At 32.9% G+C, this 21,554-nt stretch overlaps 1 protein-coding gene across 30 annotated transcripts in view; it reads left to right on the top strand.

The window, feature by feature from the left end:
• Nucleotides 1-21,554, top strand: part of LOC129950363 (potassium channel subfamily T member 2) — a 216,593-nt gene that overhangs the window by 129,259 nt on the left and 65,780 nt on the right. For 29 of the 30 annotated variants that reach the window (XR_008782105.1, XM_056062300.1, XM_056062287.1 and 26 more), the window contains 4 exons: nt 3,329-3,478; nt 7,081-7,277; nt 13,090-13,260; nt 18,162-18,506. Coding sequence is in view for 29 of the 30 variants with exons in the window: in XM_056062300.1 (XP_055918275.1) it covers nt 3,329-3,478; nt 7,081-7,277; nt 13,090-13,260; nt 18,162-18,506 (863 nt within the window). In the remaining variant the exon portion in view is untranslated. The remainder of the gene's footprint in view (nt 1-3,328; nt 3,479-7,080; nt 7,278-13,089; nt 13,261-18,161; nt 18,507-21,554) is intronic. The other variant, XM_056062291.1, reaches the window with a different exon arrangement.

The following is a 21,554-nucleotide window of genomic DNA, read 5'->3' as shown; positions in this document are numbered from 1 at the left end:
TTCATTCCAAGAATCGTAGCAATATGGCTGATAATAATTTGTCTATACAAATTTGTTGTCTTTTCGTAAGATTTTTAAGTCCGATTATTAAATAAAGAATTAATAACATCTTCTGTAATTCTTAAGTTCTTGTTTCAGTGGAGATAGAGAGTTTTAAAAAAGAAAACAATATTAACCAAATTGCTGTGGCTATGGTACCAGATCTTGTTTCACTGAGAGTTCTAAATGCTACAAATATGCTTACGATCGTATCCACTGAATATGATTTTTCGATGAAAATTTGAAAAAAAAATTGTTTTATCTCTTAAGGATTGAGTTCTAGTGCAAAATGAACTTTAAAAGTCACAATTTGTTGCAAAATACGGTGTAATGTCGTTTTGTAAATGCCTCATTTTAAAGATCGAAAGAGAATCCTCAAGCTTTGGTTTTTGTCAACAATGTGGGCTATAGCATCAGCAACATTCTTAGTTGTTCTGGCTTATAGGAAGATTTACGAAAATTTAAAATCATAGTCTATATAGATTCTGGCTATAATCTATAATTCAAAGAATAATAAGCTCGGTGGATTCCATAAATGAGGTCTAAAATCTAGGTTGAATAGCCTTATGTTTGATATTTTATCATATAGATCATGAATGCTGTGCAAGTGGTGTAGATGATGAAATGCAAAGTCTTGTGATGAGCAACTAGATGATGACCCTGCTATCGAAATGATTGGAGAGATAAGAGAGAGTAAGACTGATAATTACTGTTGTCCTGTTGATAATTATGATTTTTAAAGAATACATTTTTATAAACAAAAATATCGGTTCATTGTATAAAGTTTTCCTTTCCTTTTTTGACTATTAGAGTATACTCGTGCATATATGTATGTGTATTCAAGTTTGACCCTCTTCGTGAATCTTCTTTAATGATACTTTCTTCCCTGAGACTCTTAACTAAAGGGTGATTTTTTTGAGGTTAGGATTTTCATGCATTAGTATTTGACAGATCACGCGGGATTTCAGACATGGTGTCAAAGAGAAAGATGCTCAGTATGCTTTGACATTTCATCATGAATAGACTTACTAACGAGCAACGCTTGCAAATCATTGAATTTTATTACCAAAATCAGTGTTCGGTTCGAAATGTGTTTCGCGCTTTACGTCCGATTTATGGTCTACATAATCGACCAAGTGAGCAAACAATTAATGCGATTGTGACCAAGTTTCGCACTCAGTTTACTTTATTGGATATTAAACCAACCACACGAATGCGTACAGTGCGTACAGAAGAGAATATTGCGTCTGTTTCTGAGAGTGTTGCTGAAGACCGTGAAATGTCGATTCGTCGCCGTTCGCAGCAATTGGGTTTGTGTTATTCGACCACATGGAAGATTTTACGCAAAGATCTTGGTGTAAAACCGTATAAAATACAGCTCGTGCAAGAACTGAAGCCGAACGATCTGCCACAAAGTCGAATTTTCAGTGAATGGGCCCTAGAAAAGTTGGCGGAAAATCCGCTTTTTTATCGACAAATTTTGTTCAGCAATGAGGCTCATTTCTGGTTGAATGGCTACGTAAATAAGCGAAATTGCCGCATTTGGAGTGAAGAGCAACCAGAAGCCGTTCAAGAACTGCCCATGCATCCCGAAAAATGCACTGTTTGGTGTGGTTTGTATACGCTGGTGGAATAATTGGACCGTATTTTTGCAAAGATGCTGTTGGACGCAACGTTACGGTGAATGGCGATCGCTATCGTTCAATGCTAACAAACTTTTTGTTGCCAAAAATGGAAGAACTGAACTTGGTTGACATGTGGTTTCAACAAGACGGCGCTACATGCCACACAGCTCGCGATTCTATGGCCATTTTGAGGGAAAACTTCGGAGAACAATTCATCTCAAGGAATGGACCGGTAAGTTGGCCACCAAGATCATGCGATTTGACGCCTTTAGACTATTTTTTGTGGGGCTACGTCAAGTCTAAAGTCTACACAAATAAGCCAGCAACTATTCCAGCTTTGGAAGACAACATTTCCGAAGAAATTCGGGCTATTCCGGCCGAAATACTCGAAAAAGTTACCCAAAATTGGACTTTCCGAATGGACCACCTAGGACGAAGCCGCGATCAACATTTAAATGAAACTATCTTCAAAAAGTAAATGTCATGGACCAATCTAACGTTTCAAATAAAGAATCGATGAGATTTTGCAAATTTTATGCGTTTTTTTTTTTTAAAAAAGTTCTCAAGCTCTTAAAAAATCACCGTTTATAAGACTAATATCATTCCTATCAAAATTCTAAAATGTTTTTTGAATTATTATGAGCATATCTACAGGTGGATCAAAATTATGCAATTTATTTCGTATACCTATTCATTCGTATTCTTCATTATTATTCATTGTACTTCTATGACATTTATACCCTAAACACGTTTTTAAGCGCGGATATTTTGAGGGATTTAAATTAATTAAAACTTAAAAAAAGTACCTTTTCACGTTAAAATAATAAACTTGCTATATTGTATCCTATTTCGCTCTTATACGAGTACATCATTGCTAGAGCAACATGAATACTTCATATTTAAGTTTGACTCCTTGATGAATTAACATAAATTAATAAAATGTGACATTTGCTTTTATAGCTTAATCTCTCACTTTACCCATCAGAGTAGCCTTCCAGAGTACCATAGAGCAGAGAACCTTTGCGTCAATGGAGCATACTCGTACTTATGTGGAATAAAGGGATATTTTAATCCTCAAGGTAGGGACGAAGCGAGGAGGTGCAATGAATGGAAGGATCATCTTTCCGTCGCATACGCCTCTGCGCTCCGTTGTGCCCTTTTAACATATCGTTCAAATGTCAAATGTACGGCGTACATTCGCTCAGTGCTAAGTTAATATTGAAATTGAATATTTCGTCCGTTGTGCAAACATTTAGCAGCTAATTAACTGGCCATTATGTGGTTAAGTCATTAGGTCAATATTATACACAAATCTACCGCAAAACTATATTTGTCCCGTAATCAACCACCATTGCATCATCATTGGCATCCCCCATTCCACATCCGGATCCGATTGTGTGGCTTTGGATTGGTTGCGGAGGTTTCCCCCATGCCTACTTCCGTTCTATATATCTATGTATATCTCATGTGAGCACGTGAGCTGTGCATGTATAAAAGCAGACTTAAATTACCATCATACACAAACCCCAATAATATTCAACTTTGTTTTTTTTTTATTATTTTGCAACAGAAGAAGAAGGGGATATTAAGTGAAATTAATTTCATTATTTTCATTTTCATTTTGTTTTGTTTTTTGTTTTATTTCATTTTTATTTTGCTTGCAGGGAAGGACAACAGTCCCCGGAGGAATGGCATCGTTTGTATGGCAAGTGTTCCGGAAATGAAATTTATCACATCGTTCTTGGTGATAGCCGCTTTTTCGGAGAATACGAAGGGAAAAGCTTTACGTATGCCAGTTTTCATTCGCATCGAAAGTAAGTAATACCATGTGCCAACAACTACGTCTACGAGTGGATGTACAAAACATTTTTATCTCATTATACTCTTTTAAAAAAATATTTCTTTCTTACTTCTTGATAAATTGAAATCTCCATATCCACTTAGTGAAACAGTACCAACTACAATAATGTCTGACAGTCAATTTGTGTCAGAAAGAAATGTTTATTGATAGACTTTTATAGCCTAGAGCCCTAGAGTACTTTAAAATGATAAATAATAATGTAAAATTAAGAACGAAAAAACAATTTAATGAAAACACAGAATTAAGATCTTAGGTTATTCTTGAATTTGTTTATAGTTATTTAAAAATTGTAATAAATGAGTGTAAAAACAGTTAACTTACATAATCTTTTGCAGAAAATCTGTAAACTCTTGTGCTATGTATGTAGAATTTGAAGGTTTCTGGTCGGTTAATAAGTTCTGGAAAAAAATCTCTATGATTAAATATCAGACAATAAATAAAAACAATTTACGTACTGCATTTGCATTTTTCTTCTGTTATTATTTTTCACAATTTGTTTCTATTGGATTTACTATTCCTACATTAAATAATTCAGTTAATTCACTAATGGCCAATTCCTTGACAAAGTTCTAATTTGAAATTTTGTTTGTAAATTATTTAAAACTGGAAAATTTCTCCACTTTTTATAATTCTCATAGAATTTTTTTATTGAGTTTCAAGGATTTAAATTTGGGTTTTATAAACAAAAGTTCTAACGAATAATTTAATTTTAATCTACTGCACCCGGTAGAATATTAGACAATCAATTCTGACATTCTTTCAACAAATAATATTGAACAGATTTGTCAATAATTTCTCTTCAATAAATAAATTGTCGAATTGAATTATTTTCTGTTTGGTATTTGAATGTTGTGTTTCCAATATTATTTTGTATTGTTTGTTTATTTTTTACGTTTTTATTTGGTTTTAACAACTTTTCGACCACTAACTGTGACGAGTTCTTTGTTGTCACTGGGCTACATAATGTCCGCAGTTGGAATGTCAATGAAATGTAAGGTTTCACAAATTGACATTATTTCCATGATCCTTGTGTCTACTTTGTAACGTCTATCGACTTAATGTCTGTATGATCGACTTGGCTGGGAGTGGGGGTGAAGGGGTCGCGTTGGCGAGGTATTATTGGAGTGTTGATTGATTAACGCTTATTGTACTTACCGATAAATGTATATCGTTTTTGAAATAAACTGTGACCAATTGAAATTTATATAATTTTAATTTTCGTACACATAACGACTTTTTGAGATTTGAGGCTTTTTGGCGATATCCATATCTTTTATTTTCTATTGTACAGTCTTAAGGTTTATATTCAATATGACTGCAAAAGATAATGTCTCCGGCAAACTTTCAAAAAGTCAATAAAATAAGTTTAAAAACAAGTAAAATACTTTTTTCTATGTGAAAAATCACATTTTTTACTTCAGTAGATATATTTTGCGTGTTTAAAAGTAAATAAAACGCATACAATATTTGATTATTGGTTTTAAAGTTTGATCGTTGACATTATGTGTGAAATACTACTTCATTTAAATGACCACCACAAATTATTGCAAGCATCTATTATTTTAAGTTAATTGTCGACCACTTTTTGACACATATTGGGCGGCCATAAATTGACGAATGTTGGTTTTTTTAGTGCTCAAGAGTTAAAGGTTTAACTGCATAAACACGGTCTTTTACAAGTCTTATTAAAAAATCCAGCACAAACCGCATGATCTTTGTGGCCAGTTGATATCGCCACGACAAGACATTACGCGGCCAGATAATGTCTTTTGCAATAAAGCCATATTCGTTGGAGTTGTGTGGCATGTGGCACCGTCTTGTTGAAATCACATATTCGCCAAGTCGTATACATTAATAGGCAAAAAATGTTGTTCGTTATTATATGACCGCTCCGAATTGAAATCGTCGTTTTCGAAAAAGTAAAGTCCAATCACATATCCGGACCAAAGAGCGCACCAAACAGTGACTTTTTGTGGATTTAATGGCCTCCCTTCAATTACTTGAGGATTTTCAGAACCCCAAACACAACAATTTTGTGTCCCCCGCCTATTGCTCAAGCATCCATTAGATGTGTCTAGCAGCAGCGATATCTTCAGAAGTACGAACAAACCGATGATGCACAGGCCTTACAATATCTGTAATCAATCCAGTCTCTTCAAAGTTCTTCACAATTTTGCCAATTGCTTTCGTAGTCGTATAAAGTATGATATGTGGCTGAGGCAGAATCACCATTTTTGTGTATCAATTTATTTCTAACTCATGTTCTAATTTCCAGGCCCTTAGATTTGAGGGTCTAATAAATTTAATTTTTATCTCAAACTGAGACATAATTCAGAGTTCTTAGGCTTAATAACTTGATTAAGAAATTAGTTTGAAGTTAATTGAGTTCCAGTTTTTCAACAATCCGAGTTCAAGGAACTAGAAATTTGTCAAGAAATTATAATATAGAATAGAAACGAGCTTTATCGCTGAAGATTTTTTGACTATAAAGATAAGTTTTTAATTTGCGAATTGAGATTAATTTCAATTTCAAATTCTAAGAAAAGTCAGACCCCAAAGAACGAAAGCTTGTTTGTCAATACATTTAAGAAAAATGCAGGATATATACACTAATTTAAATTTTTTTTTTGTGATTACAAATAGTGAATGCCTAAGAAAACTATTAAATACAATTCTTTAAGACGTTAGAATCAGTCTGATAAGTAATTTTCTACCTCAATTTTCAAAAAGCCAACCAAAAATAATTTTTTTAAACAATGAGACAAACAAAAATGTATTTACTGAATTCAAATTTAAGTTTCAACATAGACGTTTGATAGAACAAGCTACTTAAAGTTCCTTAAAATGTATCGCTTACAGACAATTTTCAGAGATAAATAACCTTAGCTATTTATTCTCAATAACACCTTAATTGATGTATTAACAGCAATCGAAAATAATCTTAACATTTCTTATACAGTGCTTGTCACGTTTGTGTTTTGAATGTTTTTATTTTTTCTCCTCGATCTATGAAATAATTTGCACTCAGGAATGATTGTGAGTTTTAAGATGTTAATGCTTGGTGTTCCCCACCTATTCTGCATTAACTTTTTAGGTGTTATAGTTACTTATATATAACAAAGCACTCAATTTGTTTGAACTCTATTATATGGATTTCCGATTTTCATATTTATGCGATTCTTTGAAACTTTTAATTTGTTGATTAGAACTTATTTTAAATTTAAAATATTATGTTGCTTTCCAAAAAAAAAAATATGTTTAATATAAAATGTTTAAAAGCAATTCGTGTCTAAACATTCATACACAAATTTGCTGTAGAGTTATTTTTTGTAGTATTTTGGTTTCAGACGTTTCAAAATATATACATTCGGTATTAACTCTCGAGTTGAAGTTTCGATTCAACTATCGAGCTCTTTCAACGTTTCCAGTCTATGCATTCTGAATTTTAAAATGACAGAATTAAACCCCGTTGAATAAATTTAAACAATAAAGTGTATTGTCTCCCAATTGAGGACAAAAATGTTTATATTTTCAAACAAAATTTTATAATTCCAGATACGGAGTTGCCTTAGTTGGTGTTCGACCAGCAGAATTACCTGAATTCTATGAAGATACGATATTATTGAATCCTGGACCTAGACATATAATGAAAAAAGACGATACGTGTTATTATATGAGCATAACAAAAGAAGAGAATTCAGCTTTCGTTGTAAACCAGAACCAAAATCAGAATGCCGAAACAGCAAAAGATGGTTTGTATAAATATATTAATTCATAATTCTTACAAAACGTTAATTGTTTTTAATAATACAAAAAAATATAAGTTAATTTTTAAAGCTTAGTTGTTAAATTTAGGAAAATGTTCAGGAGTGAAAATCTATTTTCAGATGCTCTTTTTTTTAATTGTTTGGACACGGTTTTTGTACTTGAAAAACAAAAATTAGTTGTTTTTGTATTGTTTTGGTTTTCAAAAGTGATCATCAGCACCTTCTGATAAAATAAAGTTTCTTAAATAAGAATTCAATTTATTTGATAAAAAAACGTTTTTATAGTTTTAGAAGGAACTATATTACTTGTTATAAAATTTAAGCCCTTGTGTTTTGTTGGCTTTAAAGCTTTGAATATTGTTGATATGAAAGCCATATTGTTTTTTTTCTTCTTCCTGTCCATCACTGTGTTAAATTTTATAAATGTCTTCTGCTCGTTTCAACAATGTTTAAAGAGAAGATTGTCACATTTTAACTATTTTGATTTTTATGTTTTATTTCAATAAATAATCTCTTCATTTTTACATATTAAATATAAAAATTGCTTAATACAATACAGATAAAGTAAGGTGACACTTATATTGAATTGAAATTGTTAAGTGACAGTTGTGGATTTAAAAGTTTTTTTTTAGTTATATTTATTGATTTAATTAATTAAACAATCATTTTTGACCATAAAGTTGGACCCTAAAATTATATAAATTTTTGTATAATGTAACTTTTTCTAACACAGCATTGATAAGGTAGCTACGTTAGGATTATACAAGTCTCATTATTCTCTTCAACCAAATAATTGAGCTGTTTGAATTCAAACCAATTTTTAATTTGCCTAATTAGGACAACTTCATTGGACTTTCTAAGCAGAACACTAACTGAATACACTGAAGGAAAAATGTTTCGATTCAGAACAGTTACTTCCATGTAAAATAAAACGGTGTACAAATATTTGAACAATAAGTACATTAATTTATGGAACAAATAGATAGGCTAATTCAACCAGTACAAAGATTTTTGTAATCAATACATAAATTATGTAATGACTGAATATTTGTTTCTAATGCGTACATACAAAGTTGACATACATATTTTAGATCAGTTGAGTTAAATCTATGTTATATGGATGAAAAATATTCAAACTTATGTAATGATTCCATAAGGTATATACGTACCTAATAAATAAAACAATTAACAGGTGAGCCCTTAGAATGTTGTAATTTATATAATCAACATATAAACTTGGGGAACGAGTAGAAATGCTGTATTTTAAAATACTATATTTTCAAAATTCTGTACTGTATGGTATATATTCTGTATTTTAAAATACTGAAAATTTTGAAATACTGTAACTCTATAATACTATACAATGCTGGAATTTGGTGCAATTTTTTAATACAAAATTAATGTACAAATAAACGGTGATTTTTTAAGAGCTTGAGAACTTTTTTAAAAAAAAACGCATAAAATTTGCAAAATCTCATCGATTCTTTATTTGAAACGTTAGATTGGTCCATTTACTTTTTGAAGATAATTTCATTTAAATGTAGACCGCGGCTGCGTCTTAGGTGGTCCATTCGGAAAGTCCAATTTTAGGTAACTTTTTCGAGCATTTCGGCCGGAATAGCCCGAATTTCTTCGGAAATGTTGTCTTCCAAAGCTGGAATAGTTGCTGGCTTATTTGTGTAGACTTTAGACTTGACGTAGCCCCACAAAAAATAGTCTAAAGGCGTCAAATCGCATGATCTTGGTGGCCAACTTACCGGTCCATTCCTTGAGATGAATTGTTCTCCGAAGTTTTCCCTCAAAATGGCCATAGAATCGCGAGTTCTGTGACACGTAGCGCCATCTTGTTGAAACCACATGTCAACCAAGTTCAGTTCTTCCATTTTTGGCAACAAAAAGTTTGTTAGCATTGAACGATAGCGATCGCCATTCACCGTAACGTTGCGTCCAACAGCATCTTTGAAAAAATACGGTCCAATGATTCCACCAGCGTACAAACCACACCAAACAGTGCATTTTTCGGGATGCATGGGCAGTTCTTGAACGGCTTCTGGTTGTTCTTCACTCCAAATACGGCAATTTTGCTTATGTACGTAGCCATTCAACCAGAAATGAGCCTCATCGCTGAACAAAATTTGTCGATAAAAAAGCGGATTTTCTGCCAACTTTTCTAGGGCCTATTCACTGAAAATTCGACGTTGTGTTAGATCGTTCGGCTTCAGTTCTTGCACGAGCTGTATTTTATACGGTTTTACACCAAGATCTTTGCGTAAAATCTTCCATGTGGTCGAATAACACAAACCCAATTGCTGCGAACGGCGACGAATCGACATTTCACGGTCTTCAGCAACACTCTCAGAAACAGACGCAATATTCTCTTCTGTACGCTCTGTACGCATTCGTGTGGTTGGTTTAATGCCCAATAAAGTAAACTGAGTGCGAAACTTGGTCACAATCGTATTAATTGTTTGCTCACTTGGTCGATTATGTAGACCATAAATCGGACGTAAAGCGCGAAACACATTTCGAACCGAACACTGATTTTGGTAATAAAATTCGATGATTTGCAAGCGTTGCTCGTTAGTAAGTCTATTCATGATGAAATGTCAAAGCATATTGAGCATCTTTCTCTTTGACACCATGTCTGAAATCCCACGTGATCTGTCAAATACTAATGCATGAAAATCCTAACCTCAAAAAAATCACCCTGTATGTATACGGGACCAAAAATCACCCGAAGAATTTTCTCTCGAAGCATCGTAAGACTCATCTTTCTTTGATTGGGTCCAGGCCTCAGCGCCATAAATGAGAACCGAGGTGATGAGTGTCTTATAGATGGTGATTTAAGATGCTCCAGAGAAGACTTTACATCTCAATTGCCTTCTAAGTTCAAAGAAGCAGCGATTTGCCAGATATTCTTCGTTTGATTTCAGCGTTCATCAGCGTATCCGAGTAATTGGATGGGCCTTTGGAAGATTGTGCCTCTAGTGTTAACGGTTAAGTTTTGCACAATTCTTACCAGAACGATATTGAAGAATTCGCATGACAGGCGTCGCCTTGTCTATAAACCTTTTTCGACATCAAATGCATCGTTGAGATATTTTCCGACCTTGATAGAGCAGCGTGCATTCTCTATCGTCATTCTTCAAAAACGGAACTCTTCCCTAGGATTCTGTCATACGCCGCTTTAAAATCGATGAAGAGATGGTGGGTATCGATTTGTAGCTCCTGGTTTTATTCCAAGATCTGCCGTAGTGTGAACATTTCGTCGATAGTGGATTTTCCTGGTCTGAAGCCACATCATCGGGCATGTTTTCTGCACCATATTTTGCAAATGAGTTGGTTCATGCTCCCTACCAAGTCATCACGTGCTGTTTTAAATAGTTCGGCAGCGATGCCGTCAGTCCAGCAACTTTGTTTGACTTCAGTTTGGATATAGCTTTCTTCACTTCGTCGAGGTCAGATAGACGGAATTGTTTTTCTGCGCCGCCTTGATTGAGTAGTTCTTCCTCCTTTACCACGGAATTCGGTCGTCATCACCGTTATATAAGTTGGAGAAGTGGTCTTTCCATATCCTCAACATAGACTGCGGTTCTACTACGATGTTCAACTGATTGTCCTTACAGGCTTCGGTTCGTGGCTGGGACCCTTGGGAGTTTTTTTTTCCTTTTGGTAAAACTTACGCACCTCATTCCTGTTATGACATGCCTCTATCTCCTCTATCGCGCGCTTCTCATGCTTTCTTTTTTTTCATCTAAGAAGCCGGTGTTTCTCTCTCCTCTTCTACTCGTAGAGCTCGCGAGCAGCTCTGGTCCTCCTGTGCAGCGCCATTTTGTATGCCTCTTGTTTTGCTGCGTGCGCTTGCCGGCATTCGTCGTTAAACCCTCGCTTTCGCTGTTGTGGCCGTGTGAAACCCAGCACTTCAGAGGAGGCATCTCTGATGGCTGGAAGGCAATGTTGCCACTGGGTTCCAATGCTTAATGCAGGCAACATAGGACTCCTTAAGAGGTTATTAGAGACTCGATCGGAAAAGGACATGGCAGTCTCTTGCCATTGTAGCCTTCTAACGTCGAATCTTTTCACAGTACTTTCTTATTTTGGCTTGGATCGGGATATCCGTAGCCATACCTTGGCTTTTGGCTACAACGAGGTAGTGGTCCGAGTAAATGTTGGCCCCTCGGAATGTTCGGATATCCTGTATACTGGAGAAGTGTCGTGCGTCGATCGCAATGTGGTCAATCTGGTTGACGGTTGATTGATCAGGAGATTTCCATGTTGCCTTGTATATATTAAGATGTTTGAATTGCATCCTAGCTACCAGAACATCTCTCCCCGCAGCGAAATCTTTCAGGTTGAATCCGTTGTCGGAAGTGGTGTCTTGCAGGCTGTATCTCCCGATTGTGCAACCAAATATGTCTTCTCTTCCCAGCTTGGCGTTAAAATCTCCTTAGACAATTTTAATGCCATAACTAGGTCACTGCTCATATGTCTTGTCCAAGAGCTCGAAGAATATGTCTTTGGTGTCTTCATCTTTTTCTCCTCTGTTGGGGCATGTGTGCATATTAGGCTTATGTTGGCGAATTAAGCCTTGATGCGGATTGTTGTGATGCGCTAGCTTACACTGTTGAAACTCAAGACTCTTAGCATGAGTCTAGTTCCAGAACAAATCCACATCCAAATAGACATTGTCTTTGTTCTAGGTAGCAGACGCCGCCGTAGTATACATCGCAGTCTTTTAGTTTGCGTTTGCCTTGTCAATTTCATCGCACTTCTTGGATAACTGTAATATCTGCGTTGCAGCAGTTTAGGGCTTTCGCTAATTGTTCGGCTGCACGTGGTCTGTTAAGGAACCTAACAGATCCGAAGTTCATTGTCCTTATTTCGTTTGCTTGGGTTATCATCAGTAAATCTGTCTGTACCCGAGGCTTGTTGTTGCTTCGCAACTAATGTATTTTTTACGTGGTCAGGAAGTCACCCCGACGACGGCACAACCCCCAACTTGGGCTCCGAGTAAGTCGTAGAAGCCCTATAAAATGTTCACTAAGTACGAGTATTTCAACCATACTGGATAAGGAGAGGTGGCTTAGTGGAAACCACTCTCCCTCCCTTTCTCGTTTGCTGCCCCCAACAACTTTCCACTGGGGTTGGAACTCAATCTCCAGTTGAGGTACTAGGCACCCGATGTTCACCATGGGGAAGTGAGAGTAGCAGTTGATAGACACTGGTGGATTTTGAGAAAAACCTATGGATGCTTGGGTATTTTCAAATACATTATTATGATGCATACAGTACTTTACTGATTACTTGTATTCATTACATAAAATATGCGAATGTTGTTTGGATTTTGTCTGTGATCATTTGTTTATCCACAAAATCCTTAAAAAATATAAATACAATACAATGTGAATTCACAAATTATGTACACAAAAATGTATGCGATGAGTTTATACATTTGTATCTTATAAAATAATTTTTCTAAACTGGCAGCTTTATTTTGCTTAAAAAAATATTTTAATCGAAAAATGTCAAGCTCCTTATAATTTAACGTTAGATAAAATATATTGTTCTATTTTTCGATTTTTTTTTTCAATTTCACAGACAGAGATTAAAAACCAAATTTTATGCACACTCGAACATTTCAAGCATTTATGTTAATTTAATTCAATTATTTTATATGCTAAATCCACAACTGAAACTAATAAAAACAAAACCATGTTTAAACTTAAAAAATAATAAATTTTAAAAATTAAAAAAAGAAAAATTAAACCAAATCTATATTAATATCGATTAAATTTAGTCAAAACAACAACAATAAACAACAACACCACCACCATGACCACATCACACCATATGGCACCTGTGCCGTCCGTTTGTGTGCGTGTGCCCCATAGTCCCAGTTTAGATTCGGGGGCGGGTACGCCAATAAAAAGGCATCATTCAGACAGTGACTTTACAACACTATTTGTGCGTGAGTGTGCTGCTCGTTTTGCCATCTTCTCATTTATTTAATCAAACAAAAATATTTCTATAGCTTTTTATGTAATCCGTAAATATCTATCGCACATAATATCAGCTTTAAGTCTCGCTTTATAGTTCGCCGTTTTCACTTAAAAAACATAAAATATTTACTGGTATATGTCTTAAAGCATGATTTTTTTTGTTTACTAATTTTATCTGCCAAGCCTCTTGACTAAAACTTCCAAAACAGCTTTTTAGCCTTTAGGTTCAAATTTCAGTTTTCATTTCATTTATTTTTTTGTTTTTGAGACTGAAAAGAAAATTTAAATACGCAATGCATGACATTAAAATGTAAGCATGGCACAAAGATGAAAGGATTTTTGAAGAACAATGGAATCTATATACTTCCTACACCCCAATACCTGCATCCTTCCTTGCTTCCTTCCTGCTTTCCTGCTTGAGTTGAGCTCTGCTGAGTTGAGCTGGGCTGACACCCTCGAAAAATCATGACTGAATTCATATCCACGTTTTTAGCATGAAGTCTTGTTGAATTAATCTTAAACTCCTTAAATGTTTTCAATGTGCTTGAATATTAAATATTTAACTGTGGATTGGGAAATGTTTGTATGTGTGTGTATTCCAAAGTCGAAATTAGAATGAAATTGAAAAGAGACCTCTTTTCAGATTCATTTGCAATTCAAATTGAGTTTTGGAAAATTAGAATTTTCTTATTTTAACGTCTTAAGGGAAGTTTCGGCCATTTTCTATACCAGACTGGTCTAAGAGACGCAAAAGATTTTATTTTTTCTTTATTTTAATTGGTCTGATTGTATCTGTATTATGAATGAAGAATTTTAAACAAATATATATGTATTTAGAGTGTGTGTTCCGTCCTCAATAAATAATCACAAAAATCAACACAATATGATGACATTGACGAGGGTTTTTGTTGAAAAGGCTTGGGAAGAAAAATCCTGTTGCGATTTCTTTCGTTTTCGGAATCCATATGTTTCCTTGTTTATATTTTATTTTATCAAGCTGATGAAGGATTTTACAAATAGATACTAAAACATATGTTAAATGCCAGCTATAGCTTGTACCATATATGTAATTGGAGTTTTTAAGTGTTTTCGAACCAGCAGCAGGAAAAGAATAAGGCATTTGGCTGGATTAATTTCAATGGAAACCCTTAAACCATCTTTCAACATATTTTAAGAAATCAATGATTATTTTTTATAAAAATTTATCCAATTTTGTAAAATTTAAATTATAAATAATACGTAAAGTAAATAGAGATTAATAAACTTTGTTTTACAAAAAAAGTAAAAAATAAAACATTACATGTGAAGTTTTTAAGGGTTGGGGCAGTTTCTTTTTAAAATGAAAAAAAAAGTATTTCATGTTTTGTAGAAAACGTTCCCAATATTGTGAATGGTTTTTGGATGTAGGTCGCGGATTGCTTAGATGATTTGATTTAAGTGCTTGAACCATTTTCTGATTGTAGGTATACCATTGGTATATCACGGAACTTTATAAAAAAAAAAGCCACAAATAGGATTAATATCACTTCGATATGGTCTAAAATTAAATTCAAAAATGTATGTTCTGACTTTAAATATAATGCTCATATCAGAGGCAGAAAAGTCGCTTCTTACATACTTAATTGTTTTCACTAGAGGTAGACTAGCCTTATCAATATGCATCAGATACCTCTGTTCGTCTACTTTTGCGACGCACTCTATTTTTGATATTCTGCAATATTGATTATACTTAAATTAAAAGGAACAATATTATGTTCCGCAGCAAGTTAAAGGATGGTAACCACATCGGAAAGAAAGAAGGAGTATTATTTTGTGTAAGTTGTTGCAAGTTCTTATTATATCTTTTGTTTAAAAGTTAGTATTAGTCCTCAGGTTTTTTATAAAAATTTGGGTTAAACCGGATTACACGTAGATATCACAGTTTGTAGTATTCGAGGGTAATTTGAATTTCGTTTTGAAGACATTTTTTTTTTTTAATTTTTCCACATCCTCGATCCCTTGATAGCCTTTACCATAAACAGGTGTTAATTGTGGCGTTGAACACTTTAAATTGCTGACTTTGCTACAGCAAGTTTTTCTTTTATACAAGCACTGATACTCAAGTTACTCAAAATATCCAAACCTATGTATTTAAATTCACTGTCAACTTCGATGCTAGTGCCACCGATAACTTTTTTTCAAATCCTCGAGTTTGTGTCACACCGAGTTTTGTGCCTAAATATCATTATTTTATATTTTGCAGGCCTAATTTTTAGATGCCATATACAGCGAACACCTTAAGCTTATTTTTTTGAAGATGAAGTATCACCTGGTTGTAAGAAACAATTTTGAAACTTGGTGTGCTAAAGATCGATGGTATCTTAGACTGTTTTGCATAACACTTCACCTTTCGTATAAAATAAATTACCAAATGTATGTATTTAATTTTATTTAAAAAAATCTGTAAACAAGATTCTGTAACGTCCACCGTTGACCCCCAAAAAGTTGTTCTCAATTTAATTTTCAGAAAGTAAAATGTGCAATATGTTCCACAATATTCCCAAAATTGTCCATTTCTGTGGATCCATTGGCTTCTCGACAATTTGAGTGAGAGTTTTCAGAGTCCATATGCAGGAATTTTGTTTGTGAACTCAAGACCCTAAGAAAAGTTGATAGTTGCCCAATTCTATCTGTTTTATGTGCCAAACATCAATAACCGTACGAAGACAGGAATCATGAGCATTGAGCATTGTCCACAACCATAACAGTCTCACTAACTATTTGCAGAAACTTGTAAACGACAGGCACGGTAAAGGTGTCTCTTATTCGACAATCTGTTCATAAGCATTTTTTCTGCTATACATAATTCTCACTTGGGAATTGACGTTTCAATATTTGCTTACGCTATTCACTGTATTTCACGGAGGTACAATTTTGAGCCGGAAACTAATTCCAAAATAAAATTTTATCCTACAAAAAACCATAACATGGCGTGCCTGCGTAAATTTGTGTTGCTGTGTAAAATTGAAATAGAAGCTAGTATTAAAAACACAAAAGTTAAAGTCAATTTTATACAACCCTCACAATGCAAAACAAGTAGGCTTTTCATACATTTAGAAAAGTCTTCGTTTCCTATACAATATTTATTGAATTTAGTTGTTTTTGCGTAAGAAAAATATGAATTTATTTCTATTTTTGTTTTGTTAAACAACCATTGACTTTCAATTAAGTTGAACTTTTGACTTCAGCTCAGTTAGTCGTTTTGATATAATATTTTAAGTTAACATAAAAAGACCACAAAATGTAAGATTGGAGAATTGATTAGAAATTAACTTCTTAAGTCCACTTTATTCAACTTTATCCTGAATTTATTTAAAGTCAAACAGCTAACAACTATTTAAGATTTTCGGAACAACAATTTCAATTCTTAATTAAAAGAAAAAATAATGATTACCACACTGTTTTTAGTATTTAAATAATTTTCTGGATCCTTTGTATTCATAGCTTATTCTAAAAATGTCTTCACATTGTTTTGTAAACGGATATACAGAAAAGGACAATATTTGCTCACTTTTCAACATCTTCTAAAAACATACGTACCAACATTTGAATAAAATTGAAATTTTAAATGAAAACTAATATTTCATCAAAACTATTACTTAATTTATCCATTTGGATCTAAATTCCATTCCAATAAATAGGATTTCTTATTTCCATATTCAATATCAAAACAAATTGAATGTGACTCTTTTAAGCTTTAACCTATTCTATACAAACGTATCTATATATATATAAGCAATTTAGCACTTCATAGGACCAATTTTCTATCATCATTGAGTCATTGAGTGTAATGCTTTACTTTACCATAGACTTTTTATAGAATTTTCTAAATGAATTGAATTTATATATTTCTTCGATCGCTCTTAAGGCAACAAAAAAATGATAAAGTAAACCCTCTTTGCAAAAATATGATGAAAGCCTTGAGGTCAGATAAAATAGATGGGAGTGGTAATTATAGGAATATAAGAAAATATACCCAAGGTACTATTGAAATATATAAAACCATTGAACTGTTCGATTTTTGAAAAACCAACGAAAGGACTCTTTTGTATATGATTTTTTGTTTTTCTTTCGATGAAAGGGATTTGTTTTATAGAGTTTTAGAATTTAATACGTCTTAAGATAAGAGAAGAAATACCAAACGCTTATGGATATGCTCAATGGAAAATAATAAAACGTAAATTAAATTAGTTTAATGTAAGACCTTTCACTTTTTTCCTCCCTTAATTATTTTTATTAATGGTGATGACTTATAGCTTAATTTGTTAAAAATGCTTGAAAATACAAATGTTGGTTTGATTAGGTTACAATTCTATGTGAAACAAATGCATGGTCTAAGCTTGCTAAAAACAACTGCATTTCTATCATAACTTCCTCCTACCATATTAAAATTTATCATATCATCCATAACTAATCCAAACACCCTGAACCTTCGACACACACACATTTACTTAGAACAATAAAAAGCAGCGAAATACACACTAACAAAAAAATACCTGCATTGTGTCCTTGTATTAAAAATTAAAAAAAAATATTTTTTATTTTTTGTATACCTAAATCTACTATTTAAAAAAATTTATTGGAATTAGAAACTTTAAAAGATACGAAATAATATCTTTAAAATTAAATCTCAAAATTGAAATTGAAACTAATTTAGTTTAATACAAATTAATCTCCCTGTAGCTTAGAATTGAATGCATCAAAATTATTAGTTAGATCGATTTTTATTAATTAAAAAAATATACATAAACGCATCACTTGCTTTTGATTGTGTGTAATTGAATTTAAATCTTTTGTTTAATTTTATTGTAACAACAATCATCATCATCAGCATCAGATAATCCAACTTCTGTGATAATAAACGACGCAAAACAAAACCCCAAGGACACAACAGTTACATCGACCAATGCATCGTTAGCGCCGACAGCCACAACAACTGCCGTGACTGCCTCAAATGTACCACTTTCGATTGGAGTTGGTGTCGGATGTGGTCCTGTTGGTGTTGGATTGGGATTGGGTGGCGGTGGAGGTGGCGGAGGCACGGGTTTGGGAGTTGGAGGAGGTCCTGGCAGCGGAAGCAGTGGCTCAATGTTAGCGACGGGAAATCATTTAGACGTGCCCCAGCATCAAGGCAACCCTCATCTTCTAAGTCCAGATGTTTTGAATCAACGACGGGGTAAGTATTCTATGATTTTTAAATTAGAAAATATCATACAAATGCCAACAAACCAAACTTACTTCAATTTTTCTAAAAATGAGAAAATTGATTATATGTTTTGTTGAAGCAAATTTAAGGCTTTAATAAAACATGAAATCCAATTTTTGTGTGCCATTATATTGAAATATGTAAATCATAAATCAATCAAAATAATTATTTTTCTTAACATTAGAATGCAGTCAGTTTAAAAATGTTATGCAGAAAGTAAAAACAATTCTTAGAACATTTTGGAGTTTTAAAATTTTCATTTCCCTCATGGACCCAAAAAACTTTCGGAAATACTACTTACATTTTTGAAAAATATCTACTCTTTGAGTGCATGGAAAACAGCACTTGTCCAGCTTGTCCCTATAAAAGGCGAATCGTCTTTCCAATTGCATTTACGTCCCTTCTTTCCAAGGTCTTGTAAACGCTGATTAATTTTCAGCTTGAGAAATATCTTGAAGACCAAAACCTTCTTAATGACCGGTGGTATTGGTTTCATAGAAATAGATCCACTGGTGATCTAATGGTTTATCTCACCGAACAGTGAAACAAATCTTTACATCGTTTTTGAGAAAGTAAGATTAATGCACTTCATATTTCAAAGCAATTTGATAAAGTTTGGGAGTTTGGTACCAAGCTCCCTTATTGAAAATACGTGCTTTTGGTTTTGATTAATCTCTATTTTGTTGGGTTAGAAATCACCTTTGGGATCGTTCAATTCAAGAAGTATTGTCCAAAACGTCAAACCCAATAAGTACCCTCAGCTTTTCATATTTATTCTTAGATTATCAACCTTGTTCTCATTAAATTCTAATCTTGACAACTTTGTCCAATGAGGAGTAAAAGATCGTGTATTATTTAATTGTGATAAGTATTAAGGTTCTCTCCAACGAAGAAAGAAGCTTGTTACCCCTTCTGATCTGATAATTTACAAAACTTTTATTGATCCAAAACTCGAGTATAATTCTAACATATGGGCTGGTGCCCCAATAATACTTGAGTCTTTTGGATAGAATTGAAAAGAGAGCTCTGAAATGATAGAAGATTGTTCTCTTACCTAGACCGTTAAACACGGCCGGAAGGTCTCATGCCTATCATTTTCTTATCGTTATTTGTACAAACAATGTCCTATAGTGAAATAGCCAGTCGTATTCCCGATCTTAAATAATAAAATAAATAATACCGTAATAGGAATGTTCATCAGTTTACCCTTTAGCCCGATTTAGGTCGTAGTGTTGAGTACAAGGATTCTTTCTTTTGCTGCACTACACGAATGTGGAATGCTCTTACATGCTCAATATTTCCATCTTATGACAATGTGCAGACATTCAAAAATATTGTGAATCGGTTTAACATCCTCCTCTCCTAATTAATGGTCATAATCATTATAAAGGTATTCATAACCCCTTTAGTGCGCGCACAGTATTAAAAAACAAGAACAACATTGACTTCGAACTTACAAACCTTACGTTTAGTAAATCATTGTAGGTAACATTTGAAAAAATTGTAGAAAATATTAATTGATATTTTTCTCTAAACAAAAACGTACTGAAAATACTACGAAATTGGTTTAACCTCCCTAATTTCTCGATACTCACACTAAATAGCTATGAAAATTTCGAAAAACAGAAATAATTACGAGAGCATGTTTTAATTCAAACAAAAAGAAAAAAACAATTTGGAGAAAAGGGCAGGTTACAGTTTCAAGAACATAAACAGATAAATTGCAAATCTTTATGAAGTTATTAATATTGATAAAACTTTAAACAGTTGAACGCAACCACTTAAACTTTTGAAGAAAACAATTTTTTTTTTTTTTTTCAAATTATCATATTTTTGAAAAAAGTTAATGTTTTTTTATTTTTCAATTTCTCGATTTTTTTCACATTTTAATTATACAAGATTCGAAAAATGTGAAGATATTTTTAAATTACCACAGGAAGTTATTGTTATACGTCCGATTTGTTGTATTGACATTTCTCGAGAGTCGAAATAGTAGATTTTTAGAAAGATGTTCGTACGTCCGTACGCTTGCTACGTTTTTTTTCGTCGTCCGTAGCTCAAGAACCAGAACAGATATCTACTCCAAATAAATTTTGCTATACAGATAATAATGCAGATCATGGTTTTTTTACCATGATTTTCGACTCAAATATCTTTTAAAAAAAGGTGCAAATTTTGGTTAACCCTAAATATCTCACGAACCAATAACGCTAGAGACTTGAATTGAATTGTATATTATATATTTTAACGTGATACCAAAGCAGTATATTTTTGAAAAAAAATCCAATACATAATTCTTTTTATAAACCAAAACATCTGAAAAAAAATGTGCTACCTCGAAAATTGTATGAATAAAAAACTATTTCATTTCCAAAACAATTTTGTGCGACGAATAATATCATTTTGAACATCTGGCAAAGTTTTGATAAAATTGAAATTGAGAGTTTTTTTTATGAAACATAAAAACCTAAAAAAACATTGGTTAAAATTTAATTTCGACTCAAATATCTTTTCATAGACTTGAGAAAATGGTTTCAAACTTATTTTATCTTATAACAAATATTGTTTTTAATATTAGCAAAAACTTCGAGAAAAATCGAATTAACAGTTTTTTGACAAAAAATAAAAACTTTATAGAAAATTTAACAAAAGTTGGTAAAAATTGATTTCCGACACAAATATCTTTTCAAAACTTTGAGATATTGGCTGAAAACTGCTTTTTTCTTTTAACAAATATTGTTGTTAATATTCATTAAAATTTTGAGAAAAATCGAATTGATAGTTTCTTTTACAGAAAACTAAAAACGAAAACAAAATTTAACAGATGTTGGGAATTATTGATTTTCGACTCAAATATCTTTTCAAAAATTTGAGATATTGAGATTATAATAAATATTATTTTCAACATTCAGAAAAATGTTTGGAAAAATCGAATGAACAGTTTTTTCAAAAAAATAAAAACCTACAAAAAAATTAATAAAAGTTGATGAAAATTGATTTTTGACTCAAATATCTCTA

Source organism: Eupeodes corollae, chromosome 3 (genome assembly GCF_945859685.1).
Source record: "Eupeodes corollae chromosome 3, idEupCoro1.1, whole genome shotgun sequence".
Classification (NCBI taxonomy): Eukaryota; Metazoa; Arthropoda; class Insecta; order Diptera; family Syrphidae; genus Eupeodes; species Eupeodes corollae.
Note: the sequence above shows the minus strand (reverse complement) of the source record. Positions and strands in the feature narration are given on the sequence as shown.